The following is a 16144-nucleotide window of genomic DNA, read 5'->3' as shown; positions in this document are numbered from 1 at the left end:
CTGAGCTGCCACATCCCTTGTGTTATTAGTGAAAAAGTGAAAGGAAATGGCTTTTTAGGTCACTAGAGCTGGGAGCACTGGGTGGAACGGCCAGGACCTGCAAGGGGTAGCCAGAAACATTAGGAAAGCTTTGATGGGACCGGAACATTCTGACTTCCTGGGTTAGTAACCAAGAAAGCTTTAATGTCATCATACTTCCACATTATGAAATTTTCTCTTCCTAGTGTATAACAGGCGGATTTCCTGAATGCCAAGGAGAAGCGTCCTTCAACTGTGAGCAGTAGTCAACTGAACTCGTGACCAGAGGACACTGGGCAAGGCTTATAAAAAGATGAAAACTGGTCTAATAACTAAACAACTGGACGGTAGCTTTACAGTGATATCCGAGGAACCCTGAAGTTGGAAGATTTATATGACATCCTGCTGTGACCCCACAACAGGAAATCTTAATGCAGCAATAGAACGACAGAATGTGTTTGGATTGCACTCTATGTGAGCTGAAACCCATTCATTAAACCCATGAATTAATCTATTAATTAATGAACTAAATCAATGAATCAATCAATTAATTCCTGAGGTTTTTAATGCTCCTGAAAAGTCAGAGAGACTGAGAAATCCAGCGGTACTACTCCACAGAACCAGAAGTGATATTCCATACATCTCTCTTTCAACTGTTCATTCTAGTGAGGGCCCAGGGGGCCTTAAAGGCAGGGGACACCCTGGACACGACACCAGTCCACTGCAAGGCACGTACGCGCACATACAGTACTCACACCGTTATACAATATAGTGAATATGGAGAGACCATTTAGCCTTTAACTGCATGTTTATGGACTATGGGAGTAAAGTGGAGTACTCAGGAGAACCCTATGGCTCATGGGGAGGACCACTTAGTGGAAGCCAAAGGAAGGGTGAAAGCAGATGACTTTTGACCCTGTTAATGTGATATGTTTCTACTGTTATGTCATGGAAAATGATGGTTATAGTGCAAAAGAAAATAAATAAAATACATATAGAAAGGAATACAAGTAACCACCTAATTGATGGGGAAAGATTCTGCAAATTGGCATGTACGTGGAATGTGCATTAAATCAGTACAGTAAGTGTAATTTCACAACTAGAACTCAGAGCATTCAGGTAAAAACACATTTATTAACTTTCACATTTGCAGTTAATCTATGCAATATCTCTAGAAATTGTAGAGAACATTCTTATGTGACAATTTTCCACAATACTGAAGTTATAGCTAATTAGATATTGATTACATCCTACGGAACCTGGTATAGCCTCTATAGTCATAGTAGAATACAGCTATAGTTCAACACAGTGCAAACAACAGAGTTTGGAACTTTTTTATATTGGTGTTCCTTTTCCTTTGTTAGAACATTCAGAATTATGTTTATATTGTGTATACTAAACAAAGTCACCACATTAAGTTGAACAGATGTTTACCCTGGTTTCCCCCTTATAACTGGCTAGTGCATACTCAGTCTTAATAGCTCTCCTGAGGATCTTGAAAGCAATATTCTGTGAGGTCATTACGGGAATTCGATCCCATGGGGAAGAATTATAAGTCAGTGTGGAACACTGACTAAGAGAAGAGCTTTGGGCAATAACGGAAGGGCAGAGGTCACTCTTCCACCAGTTGACTGGTTGACAGTGAGGCTTGAAACCTAGTTGCTGCCTTTAAGTTCTAGGCTTTTCTCAGCAAAGAAAGATCAGAGGTTCAAATTAGAACTTCTTTCATAACACATAAGGCAATGAGTTGTTCTGCCCATGCCTGGTACTTCCCCAATAACAGCATCAACGGTATAGAGCCTCTGAAAGATGCAGAGATGCAACCCCACTATATGCAGGAGAACCTCTCAAATGACTCAGCAATTTGGAGTCAAAATGCCATTTTAAAATCCCTACCCAAGGAACACAATTTTCCTGTAATTAATGAAACAGAAAAAAACCTTGATTCCAGTTACTGTACATGTCATACAGGAACAGAACTAGTAACTGGAATTAAATAAAAGACCCAATAGTGCAACACAATGTCCGGACACTATTGATGAGGTGCAGGGTGGGAATATTAGGTATTAATAATTTAGTACGTCCAGATGCAATGACACTGAACTCCACACTGGAAACAAGCGATGTTTCTCTCAATTAACAAAAAACAGGAACAGCGTGTATGGATAGATTTTAAAGTACCTGTGAATGCCTTTTTTCTAGAGTATTCTCCTTTCTACAACACAATCAGAAAACACTTCTGTCTGATTAGCTGTGACTGCCATGCGGAATTTACATAAAACAAGATTCTAAAGGCACTGATATCACTCACAGTGCCCACCCCCCCCCCCCATGAGATTTAATAATAGGCTACACTGGAGCACATTATTTTTTAATATGATAAACATGTTACCAAAATCATTGAATTATCATAATTACACCACCCTGACGGAACTTATAATAAGCAATCTGTTGTTTTGTAGTGGCCAAAACACTCATATATAATATTTATATATGCTTCCTGGGGCAGCTTAATATATTAGTTAACTGCTAGATTTCAGATGCAGTCTTTCACTTGTAGATAAACTGAAAAGCTAGTATTTTTCTCCCCTGTCTGTTTACATATAGTGGCATAACTGAGTTGCACAGCCTGCACGAATCACTGCTCACACCTATAAAACTTCCAACACAACAGTACAGTATTTTGCTGTGTAACATTTACAACTCTTACATTCATCCCCAGTGCACTGAAATGCATACCCGTCACGAGAGAGCTAATCATGATTCAGTAAGTTTTAGTATAAACCTCGTATTTTTTTCTCATTGTCAAGGGCATTGCTCCCTAGCAGAGCTGTAGAGAGCTGCAAGCCATCAGCAATCCCGACACACAAACTCACGCGTGTGCACACACACACACACACACACACACACACACACACACACACACACACAAGTTACAACAGCACAACACTAATCTAAACAAAAAGCCAGAAACTTGGCTGATGTGTTTCCTACCATTTCTCCCACTGATCCTCCATCCAGCTCTCTCCTTCCTTGTCTGACTCCATGATGACACTAAGCAGCATACGCTCGGCGGCTCGTGAAGGAGACTGGATAAATTTATCAGGCTATTATAGAGCTAGCCGGTATCCTGAGTGCCATTCGCGTTTCCTGGATCTCCCGGTCCACGAAGCAGCAGTGAGCAGACTGCAGACTAAATTTGTTATTATATAACGTATCTCACTCTACTCCACTGTCTATTCTGTGTTTTTTTATTCACGTTGTCCCAGGACCATCAGAATTACCACCCACTGAAGGGGAAAATGCTGCCCTGTACAGAAAAAGAAAATGCTAAATGCACAGCTTGAATGTTAGCTGAAGACACTTCACTAAAAAGCTTGCCTCCTCAATTATTAATGGTGGATTGATCCAGCTCAGGTTGCCCTCTTGGTCTGTCAGTGCCCTCCTGGAAAAGCAGAACCCGGGATCCGCTTGATCAATGACAACCGCAGAGGGATGAGCCTCCTCATCGTCACTGAGGATGGCTGCGAGGTCAGCACCATGTGCAGTCATATGCCTTCTCCATCTTCCAGATACTCACCCAGTCTGATGGGGATCCTCCTAACCACTCCCTGCACTTATCCAAGGTTAGTACGTGGACAAAGGGGACAGAAGAATCGCATTCCTATTTTTAGTGCTCTGCCTTTGAGTTATAAAGTCAAGCATGGGAGTGGAAGGACATGCAGGACAGACGGGTTATTTCAGCAAGACCCAGCACTTCCACATAGTGGAAACAACCCTTGATTTAACAGAATGGTCAACATGGAAGGATTGAGAAACCATGACAAATTATTCTGCAATGACATTCACAGGTTCATAATACAATGAAACTATAAAATAATAGAGACAAACCTAAGAGATCAATGACAGAATGTCCACTCAATATAATTTCATACATTTCCATTCATCAAAGAATGCTCAAATATTTAAACCAATTTAGATTTCACCACTGACTCTCTGCGCTGCTTATTTGCTACCGGAAGATGAACCAGCAATACAGCACAAAATATACTTGCCGATATGTAGCCTGTGACATATATAAAAATCTGTAGTTCTCTCCAAAGGTGGGTCCATTCAAGGATTAAAATGCTTCTAAAGTCATTGTCTTCTACAACATCATCAGTAAAAGGTACATATCCTATATAAATGTTTTACTTTCGATGAGTTTTTTTTAATAAAATATTGTGGATGAAGAATGTGTTCATGTCATTTTGTAGTTTCACAAAACCAGCTGCCTTACAGAGGGTCTGATTAATTTCTCAGAGCATTTTACTGAGGGAATCTGGGAACAGCACAGATACATGCTCTCTGCTCTCAGCCTTACTGGGTGAGAAGCCTGCAGGTGGCTGGTAGCTACTACAGCCTGGCCATAAGGCTTCCCTTGAAATACCAACTAATCCTCTCTGACACTCATTCCAAGGATAGAGAGAGAAAGTAGGTTTCCGAGACAGAATGTGGTCACCATGGGGTCATGACTTTACAGACAAAACTGTTGAGAGAAAACAACTTTAAAACGCCTCATCTCTATAGTGCATACCAAATAACAGGGATCTCTATAGAATGCCAAACCCTCTCCAAGTGTAGCCAATTAGAAGCTGCAAGTATACAATCACATATCCAGTACAGGGTCACTGCGTGGGTCTAGAGTCTGTCTCATGCAGTACAGGGACATCCTGAATCTAATGCCAGTTTTTCTAAATAAAAACATTTTGGAAATAAACCAATGGACATCTGATGTTTTTCCCAAAAGTGTCCTTCCAATCAGTATTTTTACAAAATATAATGTATTAATTCAGTAAATTATACATAAAATTATACAAAAAAGTGTTACATCACACAAAGGACTGTAACGTATCCATATAGCTTGCAAGCAAATATGAAAACAGTGGTTTAGTGACACAGTGATAAAGGCAAGTCAGCTAACTGTTGTCTCTAACCTCCCCACAGTGTATGTTTGTGTGCTCTGCAATGGACTGGCATCCCTTGTGCCCTATGCTGAATGGGATAGACTCTTGGTCTCCTCCCTGTAGGATGACCAGATATTCTACAGTATGTCAGCGAGGGCACTTTGAGCTACTTCAGGTTTTACAAACTACTTTAAATATGAACAGCTCCTGTGCTTCTTCAGGAGCACATAGTTCTGCTTTTCTTGTGCTTTGACTGGTTCTTCTCCTTCATTGAAAGACTCATCCAGCTGTTTCATATTAACATTAATGACACATGTATGGTTACAGGAGACTGACCAATCAGCACACAGCAAGAACTCGGCGCTTAAGTGAAATACGAGTCCTTTTAATTGAAATGGTAGTTTACAAATCCTGTTTTAGGTCAAAGTGTCCTGCCTGACATGGATTATCCAGTCCCCCTACATTCCTGTGGCCCCGATCAGGGTGAATGGTTGGGAAATAGACCGAACAAGGATGACCCCTGGTGGTAAGAAGTAAAACTGCAGCTCAAATCACACAGACAACACAGCCCGCATTCTGGAAGAAACTCCCTGTATGTGCGGACAATGCTACGATGTCACTGCCAGGCACTGCGGCGCATATGCTGACACCCAAGCAAGTCCTGAAGCCTTTTCCTGCCTTATTTCTGCCATTAAAAAGTGAATGAGAAAAAGGGCCAATAGCAGGATGGCTGCAAGTCTGCAAAATAACTGGAAGTATTAGCATAGTGGGCTAAGCTAACAGCATATTAGTAAATTGTTTACTTTATCTCAAGCATGTCATATACGCTAAATGCTTTAAACTACAGATGGCACTGATCCAATACCTACTGTAGGTATCGGGCAAAAAATGGATCGGATATCGGGGGGGACCGTGGAGTAAAAAACCAATCCGACTTTCAATCGGAAATAGTTCTAGCCTAAAAATGGTGAAAATTTTTGCAGCCTTAGCACGGCATACCATAAACAGAAGTGAGGCTACATGATGGCTGGATGTTCAACAACACATGTGTCTGGGCTGCCGTGTCGGCTGAGTGGAAATGCAGTTACTGTAGTGCACACTGCAGGAAGAAAAAGCAGAACTGCACAGTGCGTGTATGTAAGGCCAGTGTGGATTTTTCTTAAGTCTGAAAACAGCAAAATTTAGAGAAAGTAGACGTCTTCAGACTTGTATTATTTCTAATGTTTGGTGAATTACTACTTACAAGTTTTATCTCTGCGCCTTTGTATATTTTGTACTGGAAACTTATATGCACATTTTTACTAGTGGTTAGTTGGAGTATACAGTGATATTTATACGATATATTTCTTTATTATATTGAATTTGGCAACAGATTGCACAATTCACACTTTAAGAAATATTTATGTTCATTTTTGTGAGAATAAAACAAAGAAGCAGACTTGCGTAAATCATATTGGTCGCGGATGTCTTACTGTGGCATAGCGGCATAGCTTTTGTTTGAGCAACGTGACGATTATAATTTCCTATTCTTTTCATACTCAAACAATGCTGCTGCATCACTAAATGCAGACATTTTATCATGTTGATTGAAATGTATTGATCAAATCTTTTATTTAATGCTTAGTATTGATAAAGGGTAATAAATATCAGATTGGTACCGGTATAGGCCTATCAGACCAGAAAAAAAATATATCGTGCCATCTGTACTTTAAACCCGCAACTCCTCATGGAGTGAGGTCATTTTGAAAATGCTGAGACTTGTTTTAGATAAGAACAGTGGCTGGACGTGGCTGGAAAGACAAATTTCAGTAAAGAATAATGGGCAGTAATACATGTCCCATACCCACTATGACCTCACTGTGAAACGATCTGCTCTCCTCTCTGCCAGCTGTGTTGCCTGCACCACATGCAGACGCCAGGAGATGGCAGGTCAGACTCCAGGCCAAACTGCACTCAACGCCTTTGTTCAGGAGACCTATCATAATGCCAGCTGAGAACTATAGTGACTGCTGCTAAGAGTGAATGAACATTGAATAACCAACACTGAACACACACCACAGACAGTGAGAGTGGAGTGTATTTCTGTAAATACAGAAAGAGAGCATATGTAGTATTCCTTATACTTATATGTAGTATTCCTGAGTCAGGATTCTTTCTGAGGCTCCATCGCCCTGATATTCTGAACCCCTCTGGGTGAGGATCGGCCATTAGGTCCCACCCCACTGGTCGGATGAAAACTAAGGCCAAAAAGCTCTTGTTCCAGCAAGCCCCCCCCCCTCCCTGCCCTGTGGCACAGAAGGACGGAAGCAGCAGAGCAATACAGGACACATGGCAACAGCGTGAGCTGCTGCCCGCCCCCACCACGTCTCAGTGAGACTTGGATGGAGCCCGTCCCAGCAGAGTGAATCTGCCATCACCATGGAGACCAGTGTTGGGACACGCCCCTTCACCATGCACTCCTGCGAACACCTCACCATGATGACAGCAGAGGTAAGCTGCTGTTGCCCCATGGGAGGAGTGATCGGACTACGTGAAACACGGTGAGTGAACGCTGGGGAGGCAAACTGCAAATGAAAGATGGGTAGTGCAAAGAAAACAATGGATAGAAACAGAGCCATCACCTTAAGGCGGGCAAGGACAGAAGGGCTAGGCTTGAAACTGTGTTCTTGCATCTTTTGGACAGCTACTGTAATACTACCGCAAATCCCCACTCCCCAGACAGCCCAATCACCTACTCTGCCCATCTAATCCGCATTCCTCACACACTCACCACCTTGTAGTTGATGAAGTCAGCACCTTTCAGAAAGGCAATGATATTCATACAGGACCATGCCCCTTCCTATGCATCAAAATATTCCATAGACTGGCCAAGAAAGGCTTTAAAGGTGATTGAATTATGACCTGCCTTCAACGCCTGACTTAACCCCCATAGAGAACTACTGGGCCTTACTGAAGTGTGACATTTACCAAGATGGCAAGCAGCACACTTCACATTAGCTACCTCAGCTGATATAGGATGCAATTAAACAGGCCCATGATGGTTATTGAGAAGAAAGGTGGCTATACAGAACATTAATCTAGGTAAATAGTTTGTTATTCCTTATTTGGATTGAATACCTAAAACTGTTTTTCTTATTTCTGCTGATGGTGAAAGGAAAAATCCACTTAGTTTCTGACTGCCTAATAATTGTGCATACTGATAATCAAATATTTTTCTTTTATTTTTGTTTGTGACCAACTAATGTAATATTTTCCCTTTAAATACATTTTGGGGCAAGAGAAATCTTCTGAGTTTATGTTTATAAGTCTGCCCAACTTGTGGAAAGAATTATCTCCAGGAATAGGACTTACCTAATAATTCTGTGAACAATGCAGAGCAGTGGTCACCAACCCTACTCCTGGAAATCTACAAGCCTACTGAGCTTCATTTGGTGCTCTGGACTGCTATGAATGAGTACAATTTGCCGAATGGGGAGGCTAGTGATGGAAAATCCATATAAACTTTATAATACAATATTCAGAAAATCATCTCATGCCCAACAGTACAATGTTCCTGGGAAGTTTGCTAAAGATCCATGGAATAATTTCAGTGAGCAGGTGGCTGTATTCACAAGACGGCGGCTGCAGGCTTCGTTTTTGCTCTCAGCTGCCTTCTGTCTTTCAGTTCCGAATTTGCTGCCCAACTATCAAAGCATTTAATTTTGAATCTGAATAAGTGTACTTTTTAATGCAGATTTTAATTTAATATTTTTGTGAGGATAAGTGGGTAAATACAGTAATAATAACAAATAGGTTGATCCTGTTAACAAAGGTAAGCCATTAAGCATCTCATCCTTCACTTTGCTGTCACTAAGCACTGTTGCTTAAATTTTGGTCTGATTTGTCTCAGAATTTGAACTGATTCAGATCTTCTGCCATACAATGTGTCTGAGAAGTTGGGAAACGTTTGAGCAAATAATTTTTGAGTTATCATGCTGACAAGATCAAGTGTCTGAGGCTGCACTTCTCTTTGCAGTCACTAGGTGGTGTTGCTTCAATGTTGGTGCAGTTTGTCTCAAAATTCAATCAGATCCAAAGCTTCACCCTTACTACATGTCTGCAAACACTGAAAAATATCTGTCAAATACTTTTTGACTTAGAGTCACATGTCAAATGTCTGCTCTCCCAACTTCCATTTGCTGCCACTAACCGGCATTGCTTCAGTTTTCAGGTAATCTGTCTCAAAAAACTAATCCCAGTTCAGCACAAATACAAATCTTCTGTGAAGTTTGAAAACGATCCGTCAAACGTTTTTTGAGTTATCACCTTATACACAGAAGATGTGCTGGACTGGTGCTAAAACCATATGTATTCCCCAAAGTCCAGGGAACACAGTTATCTGTGAGTTCATAGACACAACACCAGAAAACCATGCTCAGGCTGGGCATCATTCAGAGAAAAAATTTGCTGTTGACACCAATTCTTTTACAATATAAATGCCATTTTCCTCTGAGAGGCAAAAACAGACTGAATAAGGTAATTAAAAAGTGTCTGGCAAGATAAGCTGTAATAGCTGTGTCATGCCTGCTTACTTGAAAACAGCCTGGCTGTCTGTGCGCTGCCAGTGTATGGCTGCATTTAAGCTCGTCTGCCCAAGCCTCAGGCAGTGAAGCTGGCGCATTTGTGAGGTTGCATGTAATTTGTTATGATGCCCTGACAGCTTTTTGGTGCCTTGTGCGCTGATGTTGCGCTTTAGTGGGCTTACACTGCATTATCCCAGGATTCTGACCACGCGCGATCCAGATCAAAAAACTAGCTGGCATGCTTTTTTCTCTCTCACTAATCATTTACCCCACATTCCTAATTAAAATACATTAGGAGATATGATGTACAGTCATGTGTCGCATAACGTTTTGGTCGGACAGAACGCATACATACGATAGTGGTCCTGTAAGATTATAATACTTGATAATGATAATTTTACTGGTTTGTGTATTTACTATACTCTACTTTGTATTGTTGTTTTACAGTGTACACTTATTAGTTATGTAAAAAGTTTACTGTAAAGCAGTATGCCGTGTTACGCATAATGTGTAAGTCGATATTCGCACAATGAATTTAATTTTTAATGAAATTAAAAATGTATTCACCATGGGGTAAAGAAACGGCTGCAAGATCCTGCCTCTCTTTAGTGTGAATGTCCTGCGATGGTCTGGCATCCCACCCAACATGGCATCCCACCCAACATGGCATCCCACCCAACATGGCATCCCAGTAACATGCTCCCCCAGCCGGGTACCATGTGCTGCCTGAAATAAGTTCCGGTGGTTAGAAGATGGATGGAAAAAACAAATTAGAATTAAGCATGAAGTATAATTCTGTAAAATCCTTTCATATTCTTGTGTAAGAAAAAATGAGAGCATGGAGTGATGAAGTATGTCTCACCCCGATGGTGCCGCTCCTCCTGTGCCACGCCCCCCTCGTTAGCCTCCTGATTCCCAGTGTTTATCAGCTGTTTTCAATTGTCTGCATTAGTTTGACGTATTTAAGTTCACGTTAGAGTCTGTTTCCCGACTTCTGTCATTGTATTGTTGTATTTTCGTGTAGTGTTGTGTTTTCCCCTGTTATGCCCTTGCATTTTCCCATTAAACCCTTTTGTTTAACCCCGTTCCTGCTTTTGTTCGCCTGTTTCCCCGGTCCGTGCTACACGCAATGTGACAAAGTATGGGATATTTACAGCTAGACATCAGCAATGTGCATGGCAGCAGGTCTGTGGGACCTGAGCTCCCATGATAGCACAATGGCTAGGAAACCCCTCTAACAGGTAAGGTTACAGCTTATAGGCCTGGCCTAATGGGCCATTAGCAGGCCCAGCTGAGGTTTCCATCAGTTAAGCCACTGACCCACCAAGCTCACTTGCCTGTATTACCTCATGACATTACAACCAATTTTGTTTTGATAATTACCCAGCGACCTACAAGTCCCTCACAACCAGAGACACGACGGCCCTGCTTGTTGGGACTCTGTGTAAAATGTACCTAAGAACAGAATGCAATGACTTACAAATCACATAAATCCATATTTAATTGAAAAAAGAACACGGACAACATATCAAATGTTGCAACAGAAATGTTATAGATTTATGACAAATATATGCTTGATTTGAATCTGCAGCAACACGTTTCAAAAAAGGGTGGGACGGGGGCCTGTATATCATTGTGTTGCCTCACCTCTGTGAGCAACACTCTGTGAGCAACACTCTGTGAGTGTTTGGGAACTGAGGAGCCCAGGTGCTGGAGTTTTGAAAGTGAAATGTTGTTCCATTCTTGCCTGATATAGGATTTAAGCTGCTCAACAATTCGGGGTCTCCTTTGCTGTATTTTTCTTTCATGATGCGGCAAATGTTTTCTAGCACCTGGACTCTTCCACTATGGAGCCATGGTATTGTCATACACCCAGGATGCGGTATGACATTGTATTACTGAAATATACAAGGCCTTTTCTGAAAAAGATGTTATCTGGATGGCCAGCTGAGTATAAAGATTCAGTCACAGAGTACTCAGCTGGTTGGTTGAAACAAAATCTTTGTCTGCATTTTTACTTTCTGGACCCGAAATGTCCACCTCTGATAAAAACTCTCAATAAAAGAAAAAAGATTTGAGTGCATTTATTACATTTGACAATAAATACATATTTCATCATTGTGCATCCTTCCAGGGTGTGAGAAACAAAATCACTTCAGTATACACACATACATTTCTCATAGGCATCTAAAACACAAACACACAACATGCACACAGGTTTGTAATTACATCTTTGTGGGGACTCTCCATTCATATCTACAGGGAAAACTCTAATCCCAACATGAGTAGGTTAACCCCAACCCAGCCCTAACCTTAACCATAAGTAACCAAACAAAATAAGAGACTTCAGGCATTTTAACTTTTTTGATTGCATTCACAGATCTTTGTGGAATCCTTAAAAAACGGTCCCCACGAAGTAAAAAGACAGGCTTTTATCACATTTTTATGTAATATAAACTTAATCCACAGAGAATGAGTGAGTGAGAGAGAGAGAGATAGAGAGAGAGAGAGAATTGAAATGCTGAAATTTATTGTCTTCCTGAACATGTTCCTGAACACATACATCTGCGTGGTCACCCTAATATCTAAAAACTACTCCAGTGAGAAGTGGGTTTGGGTATATTGAGGGAACAGTCACCTCTGACATTCACAAGCCTAATTATTTTCACATTAGCACACAGATAACAGCATTCCAAGCCCCCCAAGAGCTGCACTCTCTGAAAATGACAATAATGTGATTTTCATGATGCCTGTGGTACACATGGACTGTAACATAATCCACGATTCTCCCTGCACTGTGGGCATGGAGCCCAGGACCCATCCATTAGCTATGACTGACCAATCAACAATTATTTACAGCAACATTCAACCAATAAGAATTAAATTAATTATATGCTTTTATCAAAGTGGTCTTAATTGCATTGTTTATCTGAGTTTCTCAAAAACTAAGGAGCAGATATTTAATGCTCTGTTCATAAGAAGATTGTGCACCTGTAGTTTCCTTATAGAATGTACGCGGATGAAGGATTGGAGGAATATTTAACATTGCATCTCAACATCATTCATTAAACAGCTAAAGAATGGGATCCAGTGTAGATATTGTACATTAATACCACAGTGTGTATTGTTCCAGTGTAAAAGGAGAATATGATACTAGACTGGGGCTGAAAACTATGGCTGCAACAGCTACTGCAGGCGTCTGGTTATGGGGAATAAGTGACATATTGTGACATATCTTTAACTATATGTGTCAATCTATGTTTAATTGTGTGTCAATCTATTGTCAAAAAAATACATCATTCAATTTATTGTCGCGAAACTTATTTCAATGTATATTTACTGAAGAGAGACTGAAAACAGAGATGCACCGATCCCATATTCAGATCAGTATCGGCACCTATACAGACCTATTAGACGGATTGGGTATCGGCCCAATCCAACTCGCTCTTATTCTGCTAGATCTGCCCAAAGGTTCAACCAATTATATTGTGAAAATGAGGCATTGTGGTCATCTAATTCTTAATACCATGCATGGTAATAAACAATGTATGCATGCATTTCCAAGCCCCTGTCTTTATAACAAAGCATTCAAACAACAAAGTATCTTTGAGTGAAGTGTCAGAGATGTTAATTACATAATATGTCTTCCATTCCAAATTTATTCTCCTCTACTTTTTTAATGGACAAAAACTACAGCTTGTGGTCATTTGATTACCATTTACATATTTACATACCAGGTAGTGTTTTTAAAATGGATTTTAATTGACTTTTATTTTAATGAGTAGGCTGCACAGCTTTCCATTACTGTTTTGCTGTACACCACACTGCAACAATGGTAGGCAGGGTTCTGATAATCTGCTAACTGCTATTTAGAGAAGCTAACTTTTTTTTCGTTAGTATTTCTGCTAACTTTGTAATCTGTTAACAGACCAATTAGCTTAAGCTAAATTTCTTTCTACTAACTTTTAATGGTGGAAAAGTGAGGAAAGTTTAAAACATTTGTAAACCCTAAAATCATACATACTTGTTCCAGTCTGCTGTAAGCATGTCTATCTGGCACGCTGCTGGTTGACTATTTGTAAACAAAAGACATGATTGGTTGGATTTAATGTAGTCTGGGTTAAATGTAAGTGAACAAAGATAACGTACATTTAAACTGGGATACCCTGAACTAAACGGAGAACAGAGGCCTGTGTCACAAAGCTGGATTTCTTGCTTAGCCAGATAACTTGTCAGATTTAAGGTACGATAGTTGACAAGTTGTATTTTCCAGGTTCTGATTGACAGAGCTATAGAACGAAAAAGAGCTGAGACCTGCCTTCCTAGTTGCGGTTAAATGGCACCATGTTTGTCCCCAAGTCCCCAAGCAGCTTCACTGTAGGGAAAATGTCAGCATGGGCCAATTGTGAAATAGAACTTCTCAGAGAAAAACACTTATATCTCGCAAAAACGGAGTATCATGGAAAGAAAAGTTCTATGCAAATTAATTTATTTAATCCAATTGGGTAAGTCCTAAATATCCCCTGGTAATCACTCTAGTCTTACAGATGGGACTTCAGTGTGAAACAGGTTAAAAATGAAGCTCTCTAGGTTTGTTTTTAAGAGTTTCAGAGCTAGAAGCCAAACTGAAGCTAAATTCATATGATAAAAGTTAGAAGTCAGCAGTTATCGTTAGCTTCCAAATTTTTAAATTAGTTTATCGGTTTAGCCTTATCGAGTTAAACTTTGGAGTTAGCAGTTATTGAAGCTAACTTTTTGGTTAAATGTGCCCACTACTGTACTGCAATACAAACAACAACAAAAGATATAACATCATCATAGTGGGAAATATAGTTATCTTTCCTAGTTTTCACTGTCATCGTGTCCCCTAAATACCGGCTCCAAAGAAAGAAATTGCATCAATCAGCCTTTTCAGAATCTCATGGTTTTCCTCACAGTGTCGTTGTGTTTTCTTGAATGGAGAGGCATGCCTTCATCAATTAAAGTTCTCACTACTTCAATCTTAACAAATAAGGGATGTCACTCCTCATCTCCTTAGGTCCTTTCAGGGATTATATTGAACAACCAGGATATACCAGACAAATCGCTTCCTATATTGGTTCAAAACCGAACACAGAATTTTATTTTTCAATACATGGTGGTCGTGCCATATACAGGATGGGTGCAAACTCTCATCTTCTCATTTCCCAAAAGAATTGCACGACTACACTTATATGTTCCTTTTGCACAAAAGGAACTGAACAGAAACTTGAATATTCTTATTTACAGTATATGTATGGGATTATAATCAGCAAAAACAGTATTTATCAATAACAGTATTTTAAGCTCTTAGGTATTAGACTTATGGTGCTTTTCCACTGGCATACTGGAACCAAGTCAAACCGCAAAGGGAGACTAGTTACAGCGTTGGTTTCACCTGGCTTCAGTATTGCACTGCAGAAGGATTGGCTCGGTAAAGGTGTTGCTGGGTTTGGAAAGCGACAGCCTGCAGTTCACATCCTAGAGATGGTGGCAGTAGGAATTATCAAACTTTCTGACTATGGACTATATGTCTCACACCAGCTACCTCAGGTCGATGATACACTGGATCATATCACCGTGATTGACATGGTTCAGCTCCTCAGGCCTCTGAAGTAGCTCCTGGCAGGTCATGCCTTTCGGGGTCTGTAAAGCCTCAGCCCGGCTGAAGAAGCGAGTTCTGGCTCAAATCCCACACAGCCAGTGTGTCTGTTCACCCACACTGCTGATTTTGATGAAATACTCAACAACCTGTGCATGGTCTTCACTGCCATCTGCGAAATTCACTTGCGCCTTAAACACCGGAAATGCTCCCTCCTGCGCCAAAAGATGGAGCTCCTGGGTCATGTAGTAAGTGGTGAGGACATGGCGGTGGACCCAGGAAAGACTGCCATGGTAAAGGGCTGGCTGACCCTGCAAAGTATTGTGGAGCTCTATAGTTTCCTAGGTCTCACCTTGTACTACTAGGGGTATGAGACTTCATCAGCACTCAAAGATCTGCACTCAAAGAGGCCCCAGTGCAGGTGCTTCCAGCTGCATAACAAACAGCCATTTCTCACCTGGTTGCTATGCTTACACAATCCCACTTCTGTTAGCCTTGCTGCAGCAAGGACACCAAGCTGTTTGTCTATTCCTGTGGAAATGCACCACTCAGAGGGACCAAGCTGCCAGCTCAGAGGGCCACTGCAGACATATCAGTTGCTAATGGAGAGGGTTGGGGTGGACGTGCCGGCACCCATTCCCCGTAGTGACCCCAAGAACCACAACGTGTTCATAGTTATGGATTACGTGGTTCCTATCCACAGCGCAGTGACCACAGCTCGTGGAGGAGTTTTTCCTGATGTTTCAGTGTGCAGGAGGAGCTGCACAATGACTAGAGGTGAAACTGCATGGGTGAGGTGCAGGTATCTGGCGAGGTCTGCAGTTGTGCAATTGGTTGGGTATTGTGAAGAACTGCACCACTCCCCTTCATCTGCACCTATGGTGCCTCAGGTGGCATCTAAGAGGCATACACAAGCCAACTCTGCAGCAAGATGCTTACTACACACACTGCCGCGGGCAGGACTTTGGCAACAGGGACCCAGTTTAAGTGTACTGCCT

At 41.1% G+C, this 16144-nt stretch overlaps 1 protein-coding gene across 2 annotated transcripts in view; it reads right to left on the bottom strand.

Moving 5' to 3' along the window:
• mapk8ip1a (mitogen-activated protein kinase 8 interacting protein 1a) overlaps positions 1 to 16144 on the bottom strand; it is a 43102-nt gene that overhangs the window by 25501 nt on the left and 1457 nt on the right. Inside the window, exon 1 of one of the 2 annotated variants that reach the window (XM_023806151.2) lies at positions 3013 to 3090. The exons of the other annotated variant lie outside the window; for it this stretch is intronic. Within the exon in view, the coding sequence (XP_023661919.2) occupies positions 3013 to 3083 (71 nt within the window). The 5' untranslated portion in view covers positions 3084 to 3090. Of the gene's footprint in view, positions 1 to 3012; positions 3091 to 16144 lie in introns of those variants that run through there. 2 annotated transcript variants of the gene reach the window in all.

Source organism: Paramormyrops kingsleyae, chromosome 11, assembly GCF_048594095.1.
Source record: "Paramormyrops kingsleyae isolate MSU_618 chromosome 11, PKINGS_0.4, whole genome shotgun sequence".
Classification (NCBI taxonomy): domain Eukaryota; kingdom Metazoa; phylum Chordata; class Actinopteri; order Osteoglossiformes; family Mormyridae; genus Paramormyrops; species Paramormyrops kingsleyae.
This window is presented reverse-complemented; position numbering and strand designations above follow the sequence as displayed.